The 26,177-nt window shown below is 41.8% G+C and overlaps 1 protein-coding gene across 1 annotated transcript; it reads left to right on the top strand.

The window, feature by feature from the left end:
• Nucleotides 1–816: 816 nt before the first annotated feature.
• LOC135619011 (ATP-citrate synthase beta chain protein 1-like) lies at nt 817–19,385 on the top strand. The gene is made up of 18 exons (XM_065120550.1): nt 817–980; nt 1,095–1,150; nt 3,554–3,679; nt 3,781–3,883; nt 4,573–4,638; nt 4,715–4,838; nt 5,038–5,172; nt 16,080–16,140; nt 16,227–16,303; nt 16,576–16,731; nt 16,849–16,977; nt 17,135–17,267; nt 17,336–17,463; nt 17,631–17,736; nt 17,823–17,899; nt 18,001–18,071; nt 18,382–18,666; nt 19,128–19,385. The coding sequence occupies exons 1-18, from the start codon at nt 832–834 to the stop codon at nt 19,201–19,203; spliced, it is 2,058 nt and encodes a 685-aa protein (XP_064976622.1). The 5' UTR covers nt 817–831; the 3' UTR covers nt 19,204–19,385.
• Nucleotides 19,386–26,177: the final 6,792 nt, after the last annotated feature.

A 26,177-nucleotide genomic window follows, 5' to 3' on the forward strand; every position in this document is an offset into this window, starting at 1 on the left:
CAAAGTCTACCTCTAATGAACAATTAGCACATTAGGAAGGCACTAACTAGTCTTTCATTCATTCCAACCATCCCTTAAAACTATCATGTGAGTCTTCAAGATGAGTTTGCGCCTTCGGGACATAGTCAAGTCGTGTCGACTCCTCAATTAATAACATAAAGACAATAAGCAAATGAAAACTATTATTTATGTGGATTTTAAGGCATTTAATGTGACACAATTCTCATCGAACGAATATTAACACAACAAGAGTTAACTCTTCTCGCCCAACTTGATCTGAAGATTCATCACGCTCATGTGATATATCCTCCAACAAGACCAACATGACGGCGCGAAACTTAATGCATTTAAAAATAGGGGCATTTATGTCTTTTGAGTCGCTTTTCCTCCCCACCTACCCTCCGCTACAGGCCATGCGCCGCTTTCCCTTCTCAACCACATTGGTGGTCGGGAGTTTACCGGTTCGGCCTCCGAACCCGACCAACCCAACCGGAACCTCTCAATGACCCACTCAAACCGGACATTCGCTCGATTGAACCGAGCCGTGACCTTGTGAGAACCCTTGAACCCATGGATTTGATAGAACAAATAGGCTTACCAATAGTCCACTTGCAAAGCTTTAAATGTTTTGTGTGATAGCTATTTTTCTGTCAAATTGAGAATGACAGGGTAGACTTACAGAAGAGATTTATTTCTAAATATTCAAATGTTCCATGATGTCTCCGTTTTATCTATACTTATCAAACCAAAGTGCACGGTTTGGTTTAATTGACTCCACTTGTCCGGTCGGGTCGGTTTGGTTAGCCAGATTAATGCCTCACGTGTCTCCTAATGGGAGGTAGGTGTGCGTTGGGGGGTCACGTGAGCTCTCACCCCCATCTCCCCTCTACTTGTGTAACACAATGCTCCGCTTCATCTTCCTGTGATATCGGTTCTGGTCTAATACCGGGGGGGAAAGGAGGCGATCGAACAGATCCGAGGTACATTTGCTTACCCATGCGCTTCACTTCCTCTCTCTCCCTTTCGTCGAATAAGTCGTGGATTTTAATCGCGGATTCTAACTTTACGGTGTTCAATTGGTTCTGTCAAATCAGAGATCTGTCCATCTGTGGAGTCACCTGCGGAATCGAGTTGGATCGCCCTTTTGGACGTACTAAGTCTTCACATTCTCTGGTCTTTTGTTTGTTCGGAATTCTTTATCATGAATCTCGGACTTTACTGTACCTCGCGTTGATAGGATTTTTCAGATGGGTTTTATTTCCATCGAGTTGTTACCTGTTCCTTCTCTCATCAGATCGAGCGTCCGCTTTAAGGAGAAGATTTTAGATTCTTATTACCTTTTGATTTGAGTTGGATTTTGGTGCTTAAGCTTTTGCAGATTAGTTAGGAGTTCACACATACATTCCTTTTCGAACATTTTGATTTTAGAACGTGCTTTGAGCTAATATCTTTCGGTTTATAATTAGTTGTATATATTTGTCTTTCTGATATGTGACGTTCTATCAATCTAAATTCTTGAGGTTCTATAGTGTAGCCATCTGCATCAAAAACTAATGTTAAACTCAAAAGAGAATGAAAAGTTTCAAATTTGTACCTCAACTGTTGGTGTTTATTGAATTTTCTTTAAAGATGTTTTGTTTAGACATTTAACTACATTCCTTTACATATTTTGCAAACATCAAAATTTTTCAGAGTTATGTTGCAAATTAATTTATTTTTTGTGTACTATGACTACAAGTATCCTTCTGAACTCTAGCATCGTCTGCATGAAAACTTCTCTTGGGTGGTGGTTATTATTTTCCTAGGCCTATACAAAATTAATCCCATGAAAATTACTTTTAAATATCCATCATTCTGTCATTTTTAATAAATGCATGTCATAGCAAAAATCACCTTAACTGTACATATGTAACTTTATTCATCTTTTTAATCATCTTTTTTGAATAATATGTTACATGTTACTCTTATAAATCAACTGAAGCACAGGTCCTTCTCTTTTTCTCTTTCTCTTTCTTTTTACCTGCTGAAAGGTTGCATATGTACATCATATTGTATCATGCAGGCAGCCTCCCCCATGGAGGGCAGGTAAGGTTATATATAACAATACCACATAGTAGGGGAGGCTCATGCACTAGGACACAATTTTTGTACTTCTTTTGTTCCTAGCTTTTTTTGCTTTGCTCCTTTGTTTGTACTCATTACTATAATATCTACTCAAATGCAAAAAAACCAAGTCCTCCAATCATCATCAATCAAGATTGTCTTCTTGTGGGCAATGATTTCACTGGCATATCAATGTAAAGAGTAGGTCTCTCTCTCTCTCTCTCTCTCTCTCTCTCTCTCTCTCTCTCTCTCTCTCTCTCTCTCTCTCTCTCTCAGAAGTCAATATAAGGTACAAACAAGAATTGTTTGTATAAACTATAAAGTATGCCCAATGAAAAATAAGGGTCCATGTTAAAACTTGATAGAAGATACGCATGACATAAGATCTTTTGAATAATTTATTTTGGCTTCAATTACCCTCAAAATTTTAGCCTAACATTGCTTTCCACTATGAAGATCCATTATGTCCTATAACAACTCACCGTTCTTGACGAGATCGATGCTCAAAAACCACATGGAATGATTCCCCAAAAAGGAATACCTAGAAGTTGCTTCTTAGAGGTGGGTTGTGACTGAATTAATAAAATGAATCAGCTACCTTAAATTTGCTAATTACATTTCTAGTCTCTAAAAGACTAATGAAACTCTCATATTTACCCATTATCCTATCATATGAGCCTTCCCTTTAAGGCAATTTGAAACCTTTGAGTAATATTTCGGTGATATTTGATGCTCCTAATTGAGATAAGGATAGGACTTGGCTGTACAGTTGTCCTACTCCATCTGCAATCTTGCTTTATAACAAAAATTAATAACTTTATGGGACCCTGCAAAAAGAATAAAGTATATACAGCAGATCAATGCATTCTCAAATATAGAATAAATCTAAAAATTATTCCAGCCACTATGGCTGGACTAATAAAACTGATTAAAAGATAAGGAGCAACATTATTTTTGACCTATTGTTTGTGATGTAAGGAATGAGGAAATATAAATCTTATCATTTCTATAAATGGCATCATTGTGTTGTACGACGATCACCTTATGTAGGTGAAGTCTCCCTCCATTTGTTGCATGCAATTCTTGACCCTAAGTCTTCTGGATAAACACATCCTGCTATGAGTTCTTTATTTTGGAGAATAGAACATTGTATGTGAAAACAGAATCACTGTGTTTAGTAAAGATATGGTGTTCTCCAAGAACTGAAGTTGTCAACAGTCCTATTTCTCTCTCTATTCATATTAGTGCATGCATTTTCCATTCTGCTAATGTGTTTCTTTATCTTTTAACGGCAAATAACTTGTTGCAATTATATAATATAACTGTTTGCAGTTGCAGAAGACTCTGCTCTGATTCCTTACTTTTAATATTACAATTTTCTTCCATATTGGAAATTCTAGGTTTTTTTTTTGTAATAATGGAACTAATTACTATTCATTTGCATTTGCAGGTTGCCCTTTTTCTTCCTTTTACATAATGGCTACTGGACAAATTTTCTCACGGAACACTCAGGCCCTCTTTTACAACTATAAGCAACTTCCAATCCAAAGGATGCTTGACTTTGACTTCCTCTGTGGTTCGTTTAACTTTATTTTCATTTTTTATGAATTATATGTTTTTATATTAATAGTTAATTTTCCACTTTGGTAAGAATTGATTGGCATTTCTTGTGTATAGGAAGGGAAACACCTTCTGTTGCTGGAATAATTAATCCTGGCTCCGAGGGGTTTCAAAAGCTATTTTTTGGTCAGGAGGAAATTGCGATCCCAGTTCATTCAATGTAAGTAAGATATCTGATGTCAACAAACTAATTTGGCATAGCTTTTAAGCATGATGATTTGATTGCTTAACTTTTGGCTAGCAATAAAATGATCGATTACTATGGATGTTAACATTTACATCTTTTGATTCTGGTTTATATGTGGCTCATTATATTGAGAGCGGATATTGTTTCCATTGTTCAAATTTTGGTGTAAACCCTATGTTGATTCTAAGTCATGTACATACTGTAGATCTGCAATATGGCAAATAACATATAAGTTATGAACAGTAAGGTCTAATGTGAAGTTGTGAACATGATGGGATAGCTTACATTGCAAATAGTCAAATTCAATCCTAAGGACTGCATTTTTCATATGCATCTGAGAGTTGTGTACTTCATCAAAGTGGTAATATTTTCATGTTAACTACTAAATCATTCACTGACCACATTCATGTTTTAAATGGCTAAACTATGGTCCAAAGGCATCATTGCATGATTGTGTAGTTGATCATAAGATTGTAAGCAAACTTGTATATATGTTTGCATACCTGTTGACAGCATTAACGGTTTAGATGGATAACTAATTGCTCGGTAATTTCTTTGCTGAGTTACATCCCTTAAACACCTTAAGCTTTGATTTTGGCTATATATATTGTTGTAAGTGAAACATCACCTTTTTGCTGCCATTTCTTGTGATTTTTCTGTAGGATTGAAGCAGCATGTGCTGCGCACCCGACTGCCGATGTTTTTATCAACTTTGCATCATTTAGAAGGTTAGTGATCTTTGTCTTGTTCTGTGCTTGAAAAGATGTTCGTTTTCTTAATCCTATGCTTTTGTTGTGAATGCAGTGCAGCGGCCTCTTCCATGTCAGCTCTGATGCAACCAACAATCAGAGTAGTAGCTATTATAGCTGAAGGTGTTCCGGAGTCAGATACAAAGCAGCTAATTGCTTTTGCACGAGCTAATAACAAGGTTAGAAACACAAACAAGTTTTGCAAAGACTTTGTCATTCGATTAGATTGAAACTGAATTTTCAGTGTTTAGATTGATCATTATTAATAAGTACACATGTGAAAGATTTAATGGGTTAATTTAGTCTGTGTACTGTGCATAGGCCCTGAGCAATATTTGTTATCATACTTGTTTAATATCTGTTGAAAGCTGATTTCAGGTACTTATTGGTCCAGCCACTGTTGGGGGCATTCAAGCTGGAGCTTTTAAGATTGGTGACACTGCTGGAACAATTGACAATATAATCCAATGCAGGCTTTACAGGCATGGATCTGTTGGGTTTGTGTCTAAATCGGTATGTTCTCTCCGATGAAAATACTGTCATTTTCTCTATCAATTTTTCCTTATTTTTTTTCCTTTCTTGGATCCATTGTGTTAATTGTTGTGGAAGTTGACACATCCTAATGATGATAGAACAATATTCATCATCGCTGGTATTTGGATGGCTCCCTTGAGTTCTCCAAGTAGGAAAAGGCTGAATTTGGACCCTTTTTCCAGGATTATCTTTTCCATTTTTTTTCAAGCCACTGCTTTGAATTTATCTGTCAATCTTGGTGCCTATCTGACAAATGCTCCATACAAAAAAGTATCTTTTGACCCATGAATTAATTTAATGTCTACTTAATCAGAAATGCATGATTAACTAAGCTGAAATTTGGTTGCTTCGGCCCTTCTTTCATGTCAATTAATATTTTTCTGGTAGTTTTCTTTATAAGTAGGATTGCTTTAATGAATACAACTTTCTGCAAAGATACTAATATCTCCATTTGCCCAATTGACCAAATTTAGCCATTTCCATGGTTTGAGACATGGTTCATCCCACTCTGTCACGGACAAACTTCGAAACAGGGTGTTTGATGTAATGCTTATGTATGTCCGTGTCGTTTGGCATGTTCATGCCTTGTACAGCAGGTAGAGGGGCGGCCGAAGGCTTAATAGTCCCATGTTAGTTGGGTTGGTGGCCTCTTTAGGCTTGTAAATAAAGGTTGTGTCATGTGGACACGTTCGAGAGCTTTTCGGTCTGTAATGGACCATTTTACCCTTTGTTGTGCCACTGTTCAGAGCTTGTAAAGTCTGTTTGTAATTTGCATTGTCTATGAAGTGTTTTTCGGAGATGTTTGCTTGTGGATCCCGTTGGAGGCGTTCTCTCTAACCCGTTCTCTCTTTTGGTGGTCCTAAGGGACAATGGGAGGCTTCGGGGAGGCTGACCTTTGCGGACGGACGCGCGAGGGTGCCGCATGACTTAGGCAAATCCAGCTAAGTCCGTGTCATATGGTATCAGAGCGGGACAAGCACTCATAGAAACACTTGACATGCAAACGTGGGGGACCTAGCGGGGCTGCGTTGAGGGCAGTCAGCAACGCGCGACCGTTTGATGGAAAACGGGCATGGAGATGTAGGGAAAAGAGTCGCTCAGAGGAGCGGGCATCTAACATTGGCATTCAGAGGAATGGCCAACCCTTCGCGCAAAAGGCACCACGAGAACAGGCAAGCTTGGAAGAATGCGGAGCGCACAAAGGTTGGGATGGCTGAGTTTGAGCTACGGCTCAACGTTGACAACTTTACTTGATGGTGCTCAAGGCAAGCGAGGCGCTTGGCAAAGGACGAGACCATGCAAAGTGGAATGAGTTGCTCAGCGACCGAAAGAGTTGTGCAAAGCTCACAGAGGTGAGGGGAATTGCTAACTCGAAGAATTCGGTACTCATGCATGGGCTTGTATGCGGACGATGGATTGTTCGTGGCCATCCCAAGGCGGTCGAGACTCGGCGCCATGGAGCATTGAAACTTTCTCTTCGGCATGCGAAGGATACGTCCGGAGGAGGCTGAAGTGTGCAACGAGTTCAGCATGTTGCTAGGCCTTGAGGGGTGCAGCGGTGGCTGTATTGACGTGGAGGCGCAATCTAGCAAGTGTGTTTGCAAGAGGCAGAACAATGCACAGTTTGTTCAGCAGATCGGAGTAGTCCAAGGGGATGGTGGTCTCCGAAACGAAGAGAGATGTTGCTCCAACGGGATAGTTATCCAGGAGGGATAAGTCTCGGCTCTCCAGAGGGAGAATCATGTGAGACGGACTTCACATGTTGAGGAGGAGTACCTCATAAACAACAACTCCACGAAGCTCAATGGACCGAGCAAGCAGCGAGGAGTTGTCACATGATCTCGCTCGAGAGAATGCAGGGGTGGATGCATTGCGAGATCAAGTGGGGGAGCGACCTGAAGCAACTTAAATGAAGGCACACTTAGAGTCGATATGGAGATCGGACTCAAGGGAGGGCTGACCCGTGGAATGGTGAGCGCGAGGGCCACCATCGACTCAATGCAAAAACGAGGAGCGGAGCAACTTGGGTGTAACTTGGCGAAGTACCCAAGCCGCATGAAGGGAGCCAGCAGAGAAGTTGGAACATGGAGCAGAGGCACAGTGCTTTCCTTAGATAGAGGTCAAGGACATGAACTCTTGTAGAGGCAAGAGCAGGATCATGTTGTTCCATGGGTCCTCCATTCTGACGGAGTGGACTCATCTTGCATGGTGCCAAAGACGAAGGGAGCTTTTGGGTACATACACCTTATCTCGGAGGAGCATTTGATGGAGGAACTAAGGCGACTCAATTTGCGGAGGCGAAGTTGGGTTCAGAAGGCCTTAGCACGGGGCAAGAGGACGCAGAGGCGGGTACTCTTGAAGAATATGCCACAGTGTTGCCATTCAAGTTGCCATGAAGGAAGCAGTGCACAGCGGAGATTGTGCTGGTAGGGGCAGAGGCCCAGGATCCAGACAATGGTGCACAAATTACAGTGAAGTCGGTGAACTTCGGGAGCTACTAGGCGACGGACTGTCCTAGAGCAGTGCTTCATCTAGGTGTGACCCAAGAGTGGGTGGATGAAGGTCGATTGCCAAAGGAGCGAACAAAATCGAAGGTGGAGGTGACCCTGCGATGTATTGGCAGAGGCCACACATGGAGGGTTCACAATTCGAGTTTATTCCACAAGGATCAGAATGCAATGGAGATGTCACCAGGAGGCGACATGGTGCAGCGGATCGTGGTGGAACAGTTCGTGGCAATGCGATACACACGACACAGTCCCGTGAGGGATGAGATCATATGGAGGTATGATCGGGAGCTACTGGGAGCTCCACTTCGGTGAACAACACGACGGCAAGAAGGGCTATGGATTCAAGGAGTGAAGGCCATGGTACCGCAGAGGCGGGTCTTCCGTGCGTGCATCGAATTTTGCATCGGATGAAAACCTTGGCCATCAGCATATGGGGGCTGTGTTCCACCAAGGGAAGAGTTCGAATGCAAGTACCAGTGAGTCCCATGGGAGGGACTTGATCATGCAGAGGTATGATCGAAGCAGCTGGAGAGTGGGACTGCTCCAGAGCCCATATTCGCTTAAGGGAGCCCGACAAGTCAGAGGACAAGGTCGAGTAAGCGAACGTTGCTACCAAGGAAGCTAAGGAGAACAAAATCGGTGCAGACCCTATAATGCGATGGCAGAGGCCATGCATGGGAGTTGCAGTCTGTCTTTCCATCGACCAAAGGAGAGCTGCTTGAAGAACACAGAGGTGTTGAAGCAGGGGGTCGAAAAGGGCGAGGAAGCGACGACAAGTCCAGAGGGACTTAGCTACCCAAAATCAAGCATCAGTTAGAATGGAGGTGGACTCAGAGGAGTGCCACGGAGACATATCTACTGATCGTGAAGAAAAGGGATGCAGATGCGAGGCAACGGATAGTAGGGTCATGGGCATGGCAGCGCCATGGTACCGCAGAGGCGGGACTTCCGTGAACGTCATTGATCCCTTGCTCTCATGGAGGGAGAGCGCTTGGTCGTGAAAGGGGCCGAGGAGGTGGAGCATGCAGAGGCAATCTCCAAGTACCAAGACAAGGCTGAAGGGCAGAGGCCGAGGAACTTCGTAAGACCGGTGTCAACAAGTTTCTCATCAAGATAGTCGTAAGTGAAGGACTTCGGGTCATGCAAGAGTGCACGACCAAGGAACGAAGCAAGCAGTACGCGGTGCTGTACCTTTGCTACTCAGTGGAGTAGGCGGCAGGGTTGATAGAGAAGACGGTACAATCCCAGAGGCGACCTCATCTATCAGAGAATTACTCCAAGTTGGGGTAAAAACTTCCTGCATTCCAGAAGTTCAATGGCATTGAGAAGGTGAATCACAGTAACTAACTCAACGCAAGGAGTGCAAACACTTCAAGTGCTTCAGAAGTGTGAGCAAAGAGCAGGCGAAGACCAGTAACCAGCTCGATGCATGAAGTACAACCTCGAGGAGGCGGGCGAAGTCAAGTAACCTTTGCCTTCTCAACTCTTAAGAGAATGGGCGAAACCGAGTACCCCAGTTCTCTTATCTATCCAGCAGAGGAGCTCTGCACAAGTTCAAAGACCCTTCGAAGAGAATGAAAGATAATAGTTGTCAAATCCTCACCAACGGTGATCAGTGCTACTGAGAGTAGATTGTCCGCTTCATTTCCCAACGAAATGCCAATCGAAAGCGGAAGTGATGCGAACCTACTTGGATGTGACAACTAACTGAAAGAAGAGTCAATGAGCAGATTTTGTGGAGGAAGGACCCAAAACTTCAGAAGTTTGCGAGGCGATGCTCGTTAAAGCTCCAACAAGCATCCACCCAGTTCAAGTAACATGTGGAAATTTTGAGAGACTGGCGCAGTAAGGATGGTCTTTTTCCTTCATTTGGGGGATCCGCAAGAATCAACAATGATCAACACAACTCAGCCAACCCCACACCAGAGTCAGAGTCATTGGTGAGTTGAAGCAGCATGGCGGATCAAAGGTTCGACTACTCAGAAACAGCAGCGGAGAGCAGCTGGGAGCCAGGAGGCGCATTGCAGCTAGAGCAGAAGATTGAAGACTCAGCAAAGGCGAAGAGTTGTAGTGTTCACAAAGGCTTCGACGAGGACGTCGAAGGGATAAGTGGGGGAGAATGTCACGGACAAACTTCGAAACAGGGTGTTTGATGTAATGCTTATGTATGTCCGTGTCGTTTGGCATGTTCATGCCTTGTACAGCAGGTAGAGGGGCGACCGAAGGCTTAATAGTCCCATGTTAGTTGGGTTGGTGGCCTCTTTAGGCTTGTAAATAAAGGTTGTGTCATGTGGACACGTTCGAGAGCTTTTCGGTCTGTAATGGACCATTTTACCCTTTGTTGTGCCACTGTTCAGAGCTTGTAAAGTCTGTTTGTAATTTGCATTGTCTATGAAGTGTTTTTCGGAGATGTTTGCTTGTGGATCCCGTTGGAGGCGTTCTCTCTAAGCCGTTCTCTCTTTTGGTGGTCCTAAGGGACAATGGGAGGCTTCGGGGAGGCTGACCTTTGCGGATGGACGCGCGAGGGTGCCGCACGACTTAGGCAAATCCAGCTAAGTCCGTGTCAACTCGGTATTCAATCTCCTAGTAAACTCACTCTACCAGGCTTACTAAGAGTCAGCAAACTGATACCAAATTGTACCGATCAGTAAACCTACCTCCTGATATTGGTACCATTTCTTTTATTTGTGATGGTTCTGGCAGCTACCCATTTCTTCTTTTTTTCTTTCTTTCTTTCTCTTTATTTCTGATGTGCTCTCTTTCTCTATCTTTTGCTCACCACTCTTCCCCTACGACGCCTCTTCCTCCATGATACATCATCATTGTCTCCTCCTGCTGGTGTCTCTCCTCTGTTTTGTCACGGACAAACTTCGAAACAGGGTGTTTGATGTAATGCTTATGTATGTCCGTGTCTTTTGGCATGTTCATGCCTTGTACAACATGTAGAGGGGCGGCCGAAGGCATAATAGTCCTATTTTAGTTGGGTTGGTGGCCTCTTTAGGCTTGTAAATAAAGGTTGTGTCATGTGGACACGTGCGAGAGTTTTTCGGTCTGTAATGGACCATTTTACCCTTTGTTGTGCCACTGTTCAGAGCTTGTAAAGTCTGTTTGTAATTTGCATTGTTTATGAAGTGTTTTTCGGACATGTTTGCTTGTGGATCCCGATTGAGGCGTTCTCTTTAACCCGTTCTCTCTTTGGTTGGTCCTAAGGGACAATGGGAGGCTTCGGGGAGGCTGACCTTTGCGGACGGACGCGCGAGGGTGCCGCACAACTTAGGCAAAACTAGCTAAGTCCGTGTCATATGGTATCAGAGCGGGACAAGCACTCATAGAAACACTTAGCATGCAAACGTGGGGGACCTAGCGGGGCTGCGTTGAGGGCAGTCAGCACACGCGCGATCGTTTGGGGGAAAACGGGCATGGAGATGTAGGGAAAAGGAGTCGCTCAGAGGAGCGGGCATCCGAGATTGGCATTCAGAGGAATGACCAACCCTTCGCGCAAGAGGCACCACGAGAACAGGCAATCTTGGAAGAATGTGGAGCGCACAAAGGTTGGGATGGCTGAGTTTGAGCTACGGCTCAACGTTGACAACTATACTTGATGGTGCTCAAGCCAAGCGAGGCGCTTGGTAAAGGATGAGACCATGTAAGGTGGAATGAGTTGCTCAACGACCAAAAGAGTTATGCAAAGCTCACAGAGGTGAGGGGAATTGCTAACTCGAAGAATTTGGTACTCATGCATGGGCTTGTATGCGGACGATGGAATGTTTGTGGCCATCCCAAGGCGACCGAAACTCGGTGCCATGGAGCATTGAAACTTTCTCTTCGGCATGTGAAGGATACGTCCGTAGGAGGTTGAAGTGTGCAACAAGTTCAGCATGTTGCTAGGCCTTGAGGGGTGCAGTGAGGACTGTATTGACGGCGAGTCGTAATCTAGCAAGTGTGTTTGCAGGAGGCAGAACAATGCACAGTTTGTTCAGCAGATTGGAGTAGTCCAAGGGGATGGTGGTCTCCGAAACGAAGAGAGATATTGCTCCAACGGGATAGTTATCCAGGAGGGATAAGTCCCGGCTCTCCAGAGGGAGAATCATGTGAGACGAACCTCACATGTTGAGGAGGAGTACCTCAACAAACAACAACTCCACGAAGCTCGATAGACTGAGCAAGCGGCGAGGAGTCGTCGCATGATCTCGCTTGAGAGAATGCATTGGTGGATGCATTGCGAGATCAAGTGGGGGAGCGACCCAGAAGCAACTTAAATGAAGGCACACTTAGAGTCGATATGGAGATCGGACTCAAGGGAGGGCTGACCCGTGGAATGGTGGGCGCGAGGGCCACCATCGACTCAATGAAAAATCGAGGAGCGGAGCAACTTGGGGGTAACTTGGCGAAGTACTCAAGCCGCTTAAAGGGAGCCAGCATAGAAGTTGGAACATGGAGCAGAGGCACAGTGATTTCCTTAGACAGAGGTCAAGGACATGAACTCTTGTAGAGGCAAGAGTAAGATCATGTTGTTCCATGGGTCCTTCATTCTGACGGAGCAGACTCATCTTGCATGGTGCCAAAGACGAAGGGAGCTTCGGGGCACATGCACCTTATCTCGGATGAGCATTTGATGGAGGAACTAAGGCGACTCAATTTGCGGAGGCGAAGTTGAGTTCAGAAGGCCTTAACACGGGGCAAGAGGACGCAGAGGCGGGTACTCTTGAAGAATATGCCACAGTGTTGCCATTCAAGTTGCCATGAAGGAAGCAGTGCACAGCGGAGATTGTGCTGGTAGGGGCAGAGGCCCAGGATCCAGACAATGGTGCACAAATTACAGTGAAGTCGGTGAACTTCGGGAGCTACTAGGCGACGGACTGTCCTAGAGCAGTGCTTCATCTAGGTGTGACCCAAGAGTGGGTGGATGAAGGTCGATTGCCAAAGGAGCGAACAAAATCGAAGGTGGAGGTGACCCTGCGATGTATTGGCAGAGGCCACACATGGAGGGTTCACAATTCGAGTTTATTCCACAAGGATCAGAATGCAATGGAGATGTCACCAGGAGGCGACATGGTGCAGCGGATCGTGGTGGAACAGTTCGTGGCAATGCGATACACACGACACAGTCCCGTGAGGGATGAGATCATATGGAGGTATGATCGGGAGCTACTGGGAGCTCCACTTCGGTGAACAACACGACGGCAAGAAGGGCTATGGATTCAAGGAGTGAAGGCCATGGTACCGCAGAGGCGGGTCTTCCGTGCGTGCATCGAATTTTGCATCGGATGAAAACCTTGGCCATCAGCATATGGGGGCTGTGTTCCACCAAGGGAAGAGTTCGAATGCAAGTACCAGTGAGTCCCATGGGAGGGACTTGATCATGCAGAGGTATGATCGAAGCAGCTGGAGAGTGGGACTGCTCCAGAGCCCATATTCGCTTAAGGGAGCCCGGCAAGTCAGAGGACAAGGCCGAGTAAGCGAACGTTGCTACCAAGGAAGCTAAGGAGAACAGAATCGGTGCAAACCCTACAACGTGATGGCAGAGGCCATGCATGGGAGTTGCAGTCTGTCTTTCCATCGACTAAATGGACTGCTTGGAGAACACAGATGTGTTGAAGCAGGGGGTCGAAAGGGGCGAGGAAGCGACGACGAGTCCAGAGGGACTTAGCTACCCAAAATCAAGCATCAGTTAGAATGGAGGTGGACTCAGAGGAGTGCCACGGAGACATATCTACTGATCATGGAGAAAAGGGATGCAGAGGCGAGGCGACGGATAGTAGGGCCATGGGCAAGGCAGCGCCATGGTACCGCAGAGGCGGGACTTCCGTGAAAGTCATTGATCCCTTGCTCTCATGGAGGGAGAGCGCTTGGTCGTGAAAGGGGCCGAGGAGGTGGAGCATGCAGAGGCAATCTCCAAGTACCGAGACAAGGCTGAAGGGCAGAGGCCAAGAAACTTCGTAAGACCGGTGTCAACAAGTTTCTCATCAAGATAGCCGTAAGTGAAGGACTTCGGGTCATGCAAGAGTGCACGACCAAGGAACGAAGCAGGCAGTACGCGGTGCTGTACCTTTGCTACTCAGTGGAGTAGGCGGCAGGGTTGATGGAGAAGACGGTACAATCCCAGAGGCGACCTCATCTATCAAAGAATTACTCCAAGTTGGGGTGAAAACTTCTTGCATTCCAGAAGTTCAATGGCATTGAGAAGGTGAATCATAGTAGCTAACTCAACGCAAAGAGTGCAAACACTTCAAGTACTTCAGAAGTGTGAGCAAAGAGCAAGCGAAGGCCAGTAACCAGCTCGATGCATGAAGTACAACCTCGAGGAGGCGGGCGAAGTCAAGTAACCTTTGCCTTCTCAACTCTTAAGAGAATGGGCGAAACCGAGTACCCCAGTTCTCTTATTTATCCAGCAGAGGAGCTCTGCACAAGTTCAAAGACCCTTCGAGGATAATGGAAGACAATAGTTGTCAAATCCTCACCAACGGTGATCAGTGCTACTGAGAGTAGATTGTCCGCTTCATTTCCCAACGAAATGCCAATCGAAAGCGGAAGTGATGCGAACCTACTTGGATGTGACAACTAACTGAAAGAAGAGTCAATGAGCAGATTTTGTGGAGGAAGGACCCAAAACTTCAGAAGTTTGCGAGGCGATGCTCGTTAAAGCTCCAACAAGCATCCACCCAGTTCAAGCAGCATGTGGAAATTTTGAGAAACTGGCGCAGTAAGAATGGTCTTTTCCTTCATTTGGTGGATCCGCAGGAATCAACGAGGATCAACACAACTCAGCCAACCCCACACCAGAGTCAGAGTCATTGGCGAGTTGAAGCAGCATGGCGGATCAAAAGTTCGATTACTCAAAAACAGCAGCGGAGAGCAGTTGGGAGCCAGGAGGCGCATTGCAGCTGGAGCAGAAGATTGAAGACTCAGCAAAGGCGAAAAGTTGCAGTGTTCACAAAGGCTTCGACGAGGACGTCGAAGGGATAAGTGGGGGAGAATGTCACGGACAAACTTCGAAACAGGGTGTTTGATGTAATGCTTATGTATGTCCGTGTCTTTTGGCATGTTCATGCCTTGTACAACATGTAGAGGGGTAGCCGAAGGCATAATAGTCCCATTTTAGTTGGGTTGGTGGCCTCTTTAGGCTTGTAAATAAAGGTTGTGTCATGTGGACACGTGCGAGAGCTTTTCGGTCTGTAATAGACCATTTTACCCTTTGTTGTGCCACTGTTCAGAGCTTGTAAAGTCTGTTTGTAATTTGCATTGTCTATGAAGTGTTTTTCGGACATGTTTGCTTGTGGATCCCGATTGAGGCATTCTCTTTAACTCGTTCTCTCTTTGGTTGGTCCTAAGGGACAATGGGAGGCTTCGGGGAGGCTGACCTTTGCGGACGGACGCACGAGGGTGCCGCACGACTTAGGCAAAACCGGCTAAGTCCGTGTCAGTTTGGTCCTCTTAAGAATTATAAACGAAATAGAAGAAGTGGCAAAAATGCTCAGCCTTCTAGTCATAAACAAATGGAAAAAATTAGAACTCCTGAACAATCACATCACAGGGTACAAGAAGCATTAAGATGCTTCTCTGTTGCTGTAAACAATCATATCAAGTGTTTCCATTTGATAATCTGAATGATCAATTTAGAAACTTAATGCAGAATAAAACTTCTCGATGCTATTGTAGTGCTATAAATTGTTTATTCTATAGTTCAGGATCCCCCTACCCTCATGGAACTTTAATCTGTGATTCTTGTCCCATTCAAAATACTTCATTTGGATTAATATGGTACAGAATTCAAAATGTCAAACTTGAGGGACCTACATCATTAGTCATTCAGTATAATACATGTGAACCAATTAAGGACAAAAATACAAAGAAAACCATTTCAGAATCCTTTTAAAAAATTTTAAACAAGTGACGCACTAATCAGTATATAAAAGAACCAATTATTATAAAACTTTCAGGATTTTATCTATTATTAGTTATCATTTAGTATGACCATAGTTTCTTACATACTGTAGTGACCAAAATTACCCAAAATAATGAATAATATATTTGCCTTCCAACATCAACCAATTAATTCTGCCCCCAAAATGTTCAATGTCCCAAGTAATACTGCACTAACATACCAAGACCAAGTAATTCTATCCCATGTAACACAAACCAAGCTAGTTGGCAAATTTAAAACTCGTGCATGTACAGGCATCCAGAATGTCCCACATTCTGGTTAAATATGGTACATCAATCTCCGTATTAGTTGACGATGTCAACTTTGGTTCCCTTTTTGATGGTTATGCTGCAACAAGAATTTATTAAAAGATAAACATGAATTTTGTTTTTTATTTTATCTGCACACTGTGGAGGCATATTAACTCTATTAACTCTACTCTGTGTTCACAGGGTGGCATGTCAAATGAGCTTTACAACACCATTGCTCGTGTTACAGATGGAATTTATGAAGGTGCTCTTTTCTGTTTATTCCAAGTTTGATATAGTCTGTTTTCTGCAGTCCTAGTCTGAGTTCTCAGTGTTCAATGAGATATTCAGGCATTGCAATTGGAGGAGATGTTTTCCCTGGCTCAACTCTTTCTGATCATGTCCTGCGGTTTAACAACATCCCTCAGGTGATTCATTTTGAATTTAGTTTCCTCATATACCATAGACCACCTCCTCTTCAGTACAGTAGATCATTAGTATGACCTCTAGATCACATTCTCATGTATTGTAGTTTTAGAAATAATTAGATATAATATATATATATATATATATATATATATATATATATATATATATATATATATATATATTTTATGGTAAAACAAGTATCTCGATAGAAACTTGTGCATGTTTCCTTTGATATTTATTTTTCTTCAATATTACTGCTGGATCTAATTAGGTCAAGATGATGGTTGTGCTGGGGGAATTGGGTGGGAGGGATGAGTACTCGCTAGTTGAGGCTCTAAAAGAAGGAAAAGTTCATAAACCAGTTGTTGCTTGGGTTAGCGGAACCTGTGCACGCCTATTCAAATCAGAAGTGCAATTTGGTCATGCTGTGAGTCATAGCTTATCTTTTCAATCTCTGTTATATGCTTATAACCAGATCTAGTGTCATGATCCAAATCATTGTCACAATAGCTTCTCTTATCATGTGCTGAATTTACTAAACTAGGGTGCAAAAAGTGGTGGCGAGTTGGAATCAGCACAAGCGAAAAATCAGGCTCTAAAAGAAGCTGGAGCAGTTGTTCCCACTTCGTATGAAGCATTTGAGACTGCAATCAAAGAAACTTTTGAGAAACTGGTATCTTATTTTGCTGCATTGCCGCAATTCCTTTTGTGATATTAATTGATGCCATTTTGTGCACTTGAGAAGATTGTCTGATTCTGTTTAGGTTGTTTTGGCAAGAACCATAAAAAATCAACTCTTCATAACCATTGCATTCTATTTTATTGGATAGGTTGAAGAAGGGAAGATTGCTCCTGTATCTGAAGTTAAACCTCCTCAAATTCCTGAGGATCTGAAATCTGCAATCAAAAGTGGGAAAGTCCGGGCTCCCACTCATATTATCTCCACTATTTCAGATGATAGAGGTTTGATTAATGATTTATGATTTTTCATGCAAAATGAATTTTCTGTTTCTGAGTCTCATGTCCAACAGGTGAAGAACCATGTTATGCTGGTGTACCTATGTCTACCATTATCCAGCATGGTTATGGTGTGGGTGATGTAATTTCTCTTTTATGGTTCAAGCGTAGTCTTCCACGTTATTGCACACAATTCATTGAGGTTTGTTTAAACAAAATTTCCCCTAGTTGTGCTAACTAAATGCATATCATATTTTTTAGCCATTTTGTCGAGTATGAGACTTCCAGTGGACTGAAGACACACAATTTCCAATTTCGTTATCTATAGCCCTTTGATCTCACTCATGATGGCTTTCTGCAATTGGTCAGATCTGCATCATGTTATGTGCTGATCATGGTCCTTGTGTTTCTGGTGCTCATAACACTATAGTTACGGCAAGAGCTGGAAAGGATTTAGTTTCAAGTTTGGTCTCAGGTGAGTTTGTCGGTTAATTGTGCATATTGCAATACAAAGAGCTTTGATTATAGTCATAGGATTTGAAAGTCACTTTTCAAATATAGGGTTGCTCACAATTGGTCCTCGATTTGGTGGTGCAATTGACGATGCTGCTCGATACTTTAAAGATGCATGTGACAAAGTGAGTGTATATAGTTAGCATCTGGACTTGCTAATTACAGTTTGATGCTTTATTTCGGCTATGATAGAACTGAAGAATATCTACAACTTGTATGTTCCCAGGGCCTCACTCCATATGAGTTCGTTGAAGGTATGAAAAAGAAGGGAATTCGTGTACCAGGAATAGGGCACAGGTATATGTTAGAGAACAATTTACATCTGAGCTTCTAATTATTTGCCTACCATTTTGTCAACAGGGATTCATGATGTTAATTCATTCATGTATTGTTTAACTTTCTTCCTATGTTCTCATGCCACTGTCAGATGCATATTCTGATATACTACTATTCTATTGGGAATGCTTTGGCAAATATGCTTATCAGAAGTTTAGATCTTTGGATTTTTTTTTTTCGGATTCCACTATAAGAATAGTTTGTTCTTTCTAAGCCAACTGATACTTTGTGTACGCATGCCATAAATCTCAATCTTTCTTTTTGCTAATAGGATCAAGAGTAGAGACAACAGGGACAAGAGAGTTCAGCTTCTGCAACAGTATGCACACACTCATTTCCCATCTGTAAAGTACATGGAATATGCTGTTCAAGTTGAGACTTACACCCTCTCAAAGGCAAACAACTTGGTTCTGAATGTTGATGGTGCTATTGGATCACTCTTTTTGGATCTTTTAGCTGGCAGTGGAATGTTTAGCAAACAAGAAATCGATGAGATTGTTGAGATTGGATATCTAAATGGTCTCTTTGTGTTGGCACGCTCAATTGGTTTGATCGGGTGAGTTGGTATCATTGGTCAAGTTACTTTTATTTGTCATTCTTCATTCCTGCTGTTCCATCAACTTTGGCTAAGTTTACATGCATTCCTTGTGAATAAGATGATACTAAAGCTGGAACAAGTAAGCAATGAAAACAGATTTTACAAATTCCTTTATATTGAAGCCAGTTGCTTGATCAATAATCCATCTTTAATCGTTGCAGTGAATCGATACCATATAGATGTTAGACAATAGATGAATCTATCTCATTGAAATTTTAGCTAAAATACAAAAATCTATCTCCTAATCAATGTGCTTAAATTGGAGGCTTCATTTTGTGTGCTGTTTATAATATATGTTTTCATATCTGATGCTTCTTATTCTAAGGAACTATGCATTGTTCTTTTGCCTCTCTATTTACCAAGTTTAGACAGAATGCTTGCTTCTTTTTTGTGTTGAACTCTTCAATTTTGGACCGCAGGCATACTTTCGATCAGAAGAGGCTGAAGCAGCCACTCTACCGTCACCCATGGGAAGATGTTTTATACACAAAATGATCACTTTTGGACATGATAATGTATTGGCATTTTTCGCTACTCCCTTTCTTTTTTTTTCCTTGCATGTTCTTGTCATCCGCCTGTTGCCTTCGCACAGGTGTGTTGTTTAAGCAGGATTATTAGTGTGGGCAGTTCTTTTTTAATATTGAGGACCGGGGAATCAAAGTGCTCATATTTTATCATTTAATTGGTTCAGCTGACATGCGTGCAGGTATCTCCTACCATAACCATATATGGATGGATAGGTTAAGCAATATCCGGAGAAGCAAGTTGAATGCTATGTTGCTTATGTTGTCCGAGGGCAATAACCTGTAGGAGCAAATTTTTTGTTTTTCGGAATATACATATGGATTCAATTTTAACAGATACTGACATGAGCAAATGCACTGCTTGAATGAATGAAACAATTAATGTTCTTTTTCTTACCACGTGGAACAGTAAAAATAGGGGCATTAGTCATTTTTTTAATTTTTAAAAACTTTACTCGTAATTTTTACCTCATTTAAAGTTCATATTTTTCTAGGTTAATTTGTTAAGAGGATTAACAATTTGAGAGAATCTTCATTAGTATTTTTATTTAATTATTGGTTTTAATTTTCTTTAGGTCAACAGAGATATTTTTTCTTAAAATCATATGGCTTAAGAAGGTAATTTTATTAAATCAAAATTTACATTTATTAAACTTTGTATATAATTTTTTTTAAGTATTGATAATATATTTCTCAAGTATTTTTTTTATTTTTCTAGTTACTTTGTGAATATACTAATATATCATCAATGAATATAATTATAAAATTATTCGAAATAATTAAAATATCTTATTTATTAGTTCTATAAAAGTTACATGAACATTAGACCTTGGTAACATTAAGATGTATAGAGATCTCAAAAATTATTATTGGTGAGAAGACATGAAGAAAATTATAATATATGTTTTAAAGTGTTTGACTTATCAACAAACCAAAGTAGAACATTTGGAGGTTTGTTGCAACATTTAGATGTTCCTAAATGGAAATTGTAATGCGTTATCATGAACTTTATTTTATGTTTAGCAAGGACCTCTAGAAAGTAGGATGCTATTTGAGTCATCATTGATAGATTAATTAAATCGATATATTTCTTATCTATAAATATGATTTATTCTCTTAATAGATTTGCAAACATATATATTGATGAAATAGTAAGATTTTATGGTGTTTGATCATCTTTGATAGGGACTCTAGATTTTTTTAGATTATAGGAATTTATAGGAACCAAAATTAAGTTTAGTATTGCTTATCACTATCAAATCGATGGTCATTCAAAAAGAATAATTCAAACACTTAAAGATTTGCTTAAATCCTATGTTATTAATTGGAAAGGTGAATACTGATATTTCTCTTATTGATTTCACTTTTAATAATAGTTATCATTCAAGCATTTAGATAACTTTTTAAAAAGTTTTATATAATCAAAAGTGCAGAATGTTTATATGTTGAGAAGAAATTGACGATAGGAAGCTGTTAGCACCAAATAAAGTATAAGAGATTATCGAAAAATAATTAAGTTATAAGAAAAAGATCAAAGACTACCTAGAGTTGTCAAAAAAAACTATACTTACAATAGAAGAAAAGATACTGATTTTCAAGTATGAGATTTTATATTCTTAGACGTCTCCCCTTCTAAGAGCATAGTAAAAATTCAGAAAAAAATGAAAGTTAAGCCTTATATAATAATTTTACCACCATCTTTGTGATCATATCCATGATATATTTTATATTTTAATGCTTAGAAAGTATACCTCAGATCCGTCTCATATCGTTAAGAAGACACAAATGATCCTAAGTGTTAACACACAGAGACCGTCGACGACCGTCGACTAGTGAGTTGGCCCAGTTAATTCTCTATTGAAAGTGCAAGTCTCTTTTGGTGACTCCTTCTAGTTGATGTGGAGAGCAAGCATTGTAGATAGGATGAAGGAAGCTGTAGGAAGAGGCAGTGCACTAGGAGCAGCTCAATCTTCGAACGATGAAGCTTGGTTTGGGAGTTAGGTGATCTTTTTTGCTAGGTAGCTTTCTGGCTACACCTTTGGGTTACGTTGATGATCTTGCATAATAGACCTACACCAGGGGTGTCTCAACTTGACCCCTCAATGCTTAAGTTAAGAAAGCAAAGGGGGAGGAAGACAATAATATCAGAAGTGAATTAAGAGAGTAAAGAGTTTCTTTTGTCTATTTGCCTCGGCTTGGCCCGGGGCATGGCTTTTATACTTGGGCACTGGGTAGAGCGGATGAGCCTCCGTCAAGGCTCCCCGACGTGGTGAAAACATTTAATGCATGTGGCTTGCCTGCGTGTGCTCCCAGGGGCAGCATTTGGGGACTATCAAGATGATGCCTCTAGTCAAGCTTTCTTGCTTTATTGGATCAGGTAGGACATGGTCCCCCTGTCATTAGTCCGAAAGGAAAGGCGGGTGAAGGTGGGCCCTGTTGTCTGTTATTAATGCGGAGGTATAGCTTCTATTGATATATCAGTTGAGAGTGGGTCATATGGGCCCATTTCTAGAAGCCGAGGTAGGCGGTGCGACCCTTGGTCTCCATGCTTTTGTTTTAGATGGTTTCGATCATTTGTTTTGTTTTTCTAGAGTGACAAATGCTAACCTAAGGGACCCTTTTCTCTTTTTCTCCCTCTCTATCTTCATTCTCCCTAATCCATATGGGAGTTCATTCACTCTCATTTTATAACCTCCCCCTTCTACTTCGGGAGGTTTTCTTCTCCATTTTTGCCTCCCCCTTTCACATGGGAGGTTGGGTTTTCTTTTGGGCTTTCCCCTTTTTCCACTTCTATGGGTAGGTACTCGATCACCTGAGTAGGAGTATAAGTCTGCAATAGTGGGTGATGGCCCAATTGCATGGGCGAGAGGATCAGTATCAGTTTGTCATAGCAACTTTCGCCACCTTGGGTCTTGATTCGACCATTGTAGCTGGAGAAGGGACCCATCATGGTGGGTTTTTCATCTTGATCACATGAGCCGTAGAAGAGACCCATCATAGCAAGTTTTTCATCTCGATGGCATGAGTGGGAGAAGGGACTCGTCACGAAGGATTTTGGCTCGACCATATGAGCGAGAGAAGGGACCTATCATGGTAGGATTTTTCTCGACCACATTAGCGAGAGGATGGACCCATTATAGTAGGTTTTGGCTCATCCACATGAGTAGGAGAAGGGAGCCATCATGGCGAGTCTTAGCTCATGGCTGCGAGTGATACTACGGTGGGTGGTGCTTATTGCTATCGAGGCGCCTTGTCTATGGTGCATGCTGGGTCATGATACGTCTTCCCATCTTTGGGATTTGTATTGATTATGGCTTTTAATCATAAAGGGGATCATCAACTGTTTTGAGGCTTGATCCACTTGGGGGATCATGCCCCTTTTCTAGGCCCTGTTGTCATGCAATGATTGGAGGCACATCTTCCATGGTAGGCTTGTCTTGCTGGGTTTCTCATCACCACCAAACGAATTCGTACAGGTGTTGTCTTGTGGAAGATGAGTCGCTCCTAAGGTCACCAAGCTTGTTTTGAGGCCTTTATATGGTAAGGGTTTTGTCTTGGTATCACCAACTATCAGAGCTTTGCTTTGTCATTGTTTGCTAAGGCTCCCCGTGGTTTCTTTGTTGGTTGATATAGATCCTTTTAATCCGTTGGAGGTTGTCCCTCCATTCCTAGAGCTATTTAGCTCATGAGAGATGGATTCGGGAACCCTAGTGAGGGCCAATCCGTAGCTGTTTGTGGAATCTTCTATTGAATCTTGGATTTTGATGATAAAATCAATTGATAAAGTTATGATCTAATCTACGTTTAAGTGATACAATACTATCTTCGATCATGGAAAGATACATCAATTAAAGTAGGAGAATCAGATGTTGGGTCAAAGTAAACGTATCAGAAGATTGGACGTCAACCGAAAGATCAGTCGACATGATGATAGAAGGACTTTGTGTCATGAGTTCAGGTATCGCGTCGAAAGATCAGACATTGCGCCAAAGAGATTAGAAGTTGCGAAAGGTCAATATGCCGGTTGAGTAATATGTTGAAGGAGAGGACGATGCGCCGAAGGATTGGACGAAGCGCTGGATGAACCAATGACATCTCGAACAATATAGAATTCTAGTCTTATAATTGGTTGTCTTAATTAGTCGTAATTAGGTCGTAATTGAGTTGATTTCGGGTGAAACCATGCAAACTCAATTAGGGGCCCATTGAGCCTGAGTTGGGATTGTTTTGGGCCAAGTGGAACCACCTATCAGGTGAAAAAGTCAAGAGCATACTTTTTCAGGCTATCAGGTGATGGTATTGCCAGACTGGATGGTGGTACCGCCTAACATAGGCGGTGGTATCACCAAGACCTGAGAAACCCCGGATGAGACCTTTTTTGACTCTATTTTTGAAGTCATTTGAGTCTATAAATACCCTAGCTATTCCTGCTTGAAGTAGCACAAATTTGAGTAAAAAAGGGGAAAAATACTTGAGAAAACGAAATAGAAACTCTCTTAGGATTTAGAGTCTCTTCCTCCTAGAGTTAGAAGTTTTCTAAGGGAGGAGTGAGGTCTAAAAGAAAGGTGTAAAAGTTCTTTCCTGGGCCCATAAAAAGGAGAAAGAGTTGTACGAGTAGATGATCTTCACCTATTGAAAGAAGATCGATAGTAGAAGCCGGTGGCCTCAAGTGAAGGGGAATTGAGAGTGGACGTAGGTCACGATAATCAAACCACTATAAATCTAGTTTACATTTACTATATGCTTTTCATTTACATTGCAAACAGATTTCTTAATTTCCCTACGCTTTCATATGTTTTTAAGTTAAACATATTTCCGATACAATTTCAACGAACAACGTTTTCACATCTACATGATTTTATGAAAGCACTAATTCACACCCCCCCCTCTTAGTACCGAATGATCGTAACAGTTGGTATTAGGGCTAAGTTTTTTTTGTTTAGTTTAACACCCAAGTGAATGACTTTTATCGACAATCTAGAGGGTCACTCTATCATTCATCCTCCTATGTTCAATAAGACGGACTACACGTATTGGAAAACATGAGTGAGAGTTTTTTTGCTTTCTTTAAACTTTGATTTATGGAATATTATCGAATATGGTTTTCAACAACCCTCCAAATAAATAAATAGAATGATTTTGAGAAAAAAATATTTTTTTATTAAATATAAAAGCAATGATGCTTTATTTTGTGCTTTAGATAAAAATAAGTTTAATCGTATTTCGACTTGTAAAACTACAAATAAGTTTTATCATTAAGTGGTATGTCGACACCACTACTCTCAGTTGGTTGAGGGTAGGCTAACTAATTATTGTGTTGTAGGTCGAAGAAGCACCAACCATGATGAACTCGATTGACAAGGTCTTATCCTAGGGCTCCTCCCTAAAGGTAGCATGAAGAGTTAGCATCCTAAGAGAGAGAACTGAGTTTCTTGTAAACTCGGTAAGGGAGATCGTCGTTGGGCATACTAAGAGAGAGAATCGAGTTTCCCATAAACTCGATAAGGGAGATCGTCATTGGGCGGGTCACTCCAAGTCAATCCGAGCTTTTGGAAGGCGTTGACGAATAACACGTCGATGACACTCCCAATGTCGACCATGACCCTCTTCACCTGAGCAGTTGATATTCATATCGAAATAGATAGCAGGTTGTCTTAGGCGCTGTCATTGGCTTCTTCGCCCCTAAAAGAGATCAAGGGTTTCCCTTCCATCCTTGTACATTTTTCTTTGGACATAGTGCGTGTCGAGGTGCCTTCCTCTTCTATGGTGGGTTCCTTGAGGATGACATGGATCTACCTCTTCAGCGCATTGGCCTCCTAAAGGGGAGGGATCCCTTCGGAGGAGCACTTATCATGAGGAGCCACAAAAGAATATTTCTGCAACATTCAGCCCTCTTTCTAACATCAAAAAGTTAACACACAGAGACCATCAACTAGTAAGTCAAGTGCTGGTTGGTTCTCTGCCGAAAGTATATGTCCCTTCTAGTGACTCCTCTTGGTTGACATGGAGAGTATGTGTTGCAGGCAGGATGAAAGAAGCTATAAGAAGAGGTAGTGTGCTAGGAGCGGCTCAGTCTTCGAGTGGTGAAGCTTGGTTTGGAAGCTGGGCAATCTCCTTCGCTGGGTAGCTTTCTAGCTGCGCCTCCGGGCTATGTTGATGACCCTATACAATAAGCCTATGCTAGGGGTGTCCTAGCTCAACCCCTTCGATGCTTAAGTTAGGAAAGTAGAGGGGGAGGAAGATAATAATATCAACAGTGAATTAAGAGAGTAAAGAGTCTATTTGTCCATAAGCGAAGGCAGAAGAAGGTGGACCATGCCGTCTGTTATTAGTGTGGAGGTATGACTTATGTTGATGTATCAGTTAGGAGTGGGTCACATGGGCCCATTTCTAGAACCCAGGGTAGGCGGTGCAATCCCTGATCTCCGTGCCTTTGTTTTAGATATTGTCTTTTAGCTTATGTGGTGGGGGGAAGCTGGTGGTGCCTAGGATTATCCCTATCACTAAGTAATAGGATCATTTTTCTAGTTAAAATGATTTGAAAATATCACTCTATTAATGAAACTACTTTGGAGCTAGAGGAGGAAATGAAAAAAGTTTATCCTTATCTTTTCATCGATTGAGGTATGATAAATTAGAGGACTAAACTTTTCTTTTAAGGGGGCGAGAGTACAATATCCCTTATTTATTAATTATTTATAAGGCATGAGTGGATGAAGCTCCCAATATGAGAGACTTATGTTAATGGTCATTTATTATATTATGATCTTACTTCATCCTTTATGTTTTTTGATATAATATCCAAATTATTGTTTATGTATTCTTTGGATATGAATGAAATGAATATAATATCAAATATGACACTTCACATTATGTTCCTTAGTTGCTTTCTTGATATGCTCCTAAATATTCTTACACTATTGATATGCTCCTAAATACTTTTGA

The sequence above is a fragment of the Musa acuminata genome, chromosome BXJ2-8 (assembly GCF_036884655.1).
Source record: "Musa acuminata AAA Group cultivar baxijiao chromosome BXJ2-8, Cavendish_Baxijiao_AAA, whole genome shotgun sequence".
In the NCBI taxonomy this organism is placed as follows: Eukaryota; Viridiplantae; Streptophyta; class Magnoliopsida; order Zingiberales; family Musaceae; genus Musa; species Musa acuminata.

Coding starts and splice junctions, on each gene's coding strand:
- LOC135619011 (XM_065120550.1), top strand. CDS start 832: ATGGGAGGTAGGTGTGCGTTGGGGGGTCACGTGAGCTCTCACCCCCAT. Junction 981..1,094: donor GGCGATCGAACAGATCCGAG/GTACATTTGCTT, acceptor CTGTCAAATCAG/AGATCTGTCCATCTGTGGAG. Junction 18,667..19,127: donor CGCTCAATTGGTTTGATCGG/GTGAGTTGGTAT, acceptor TTTGGACCGCAG/GCATACTTTCGATCAGAAGA.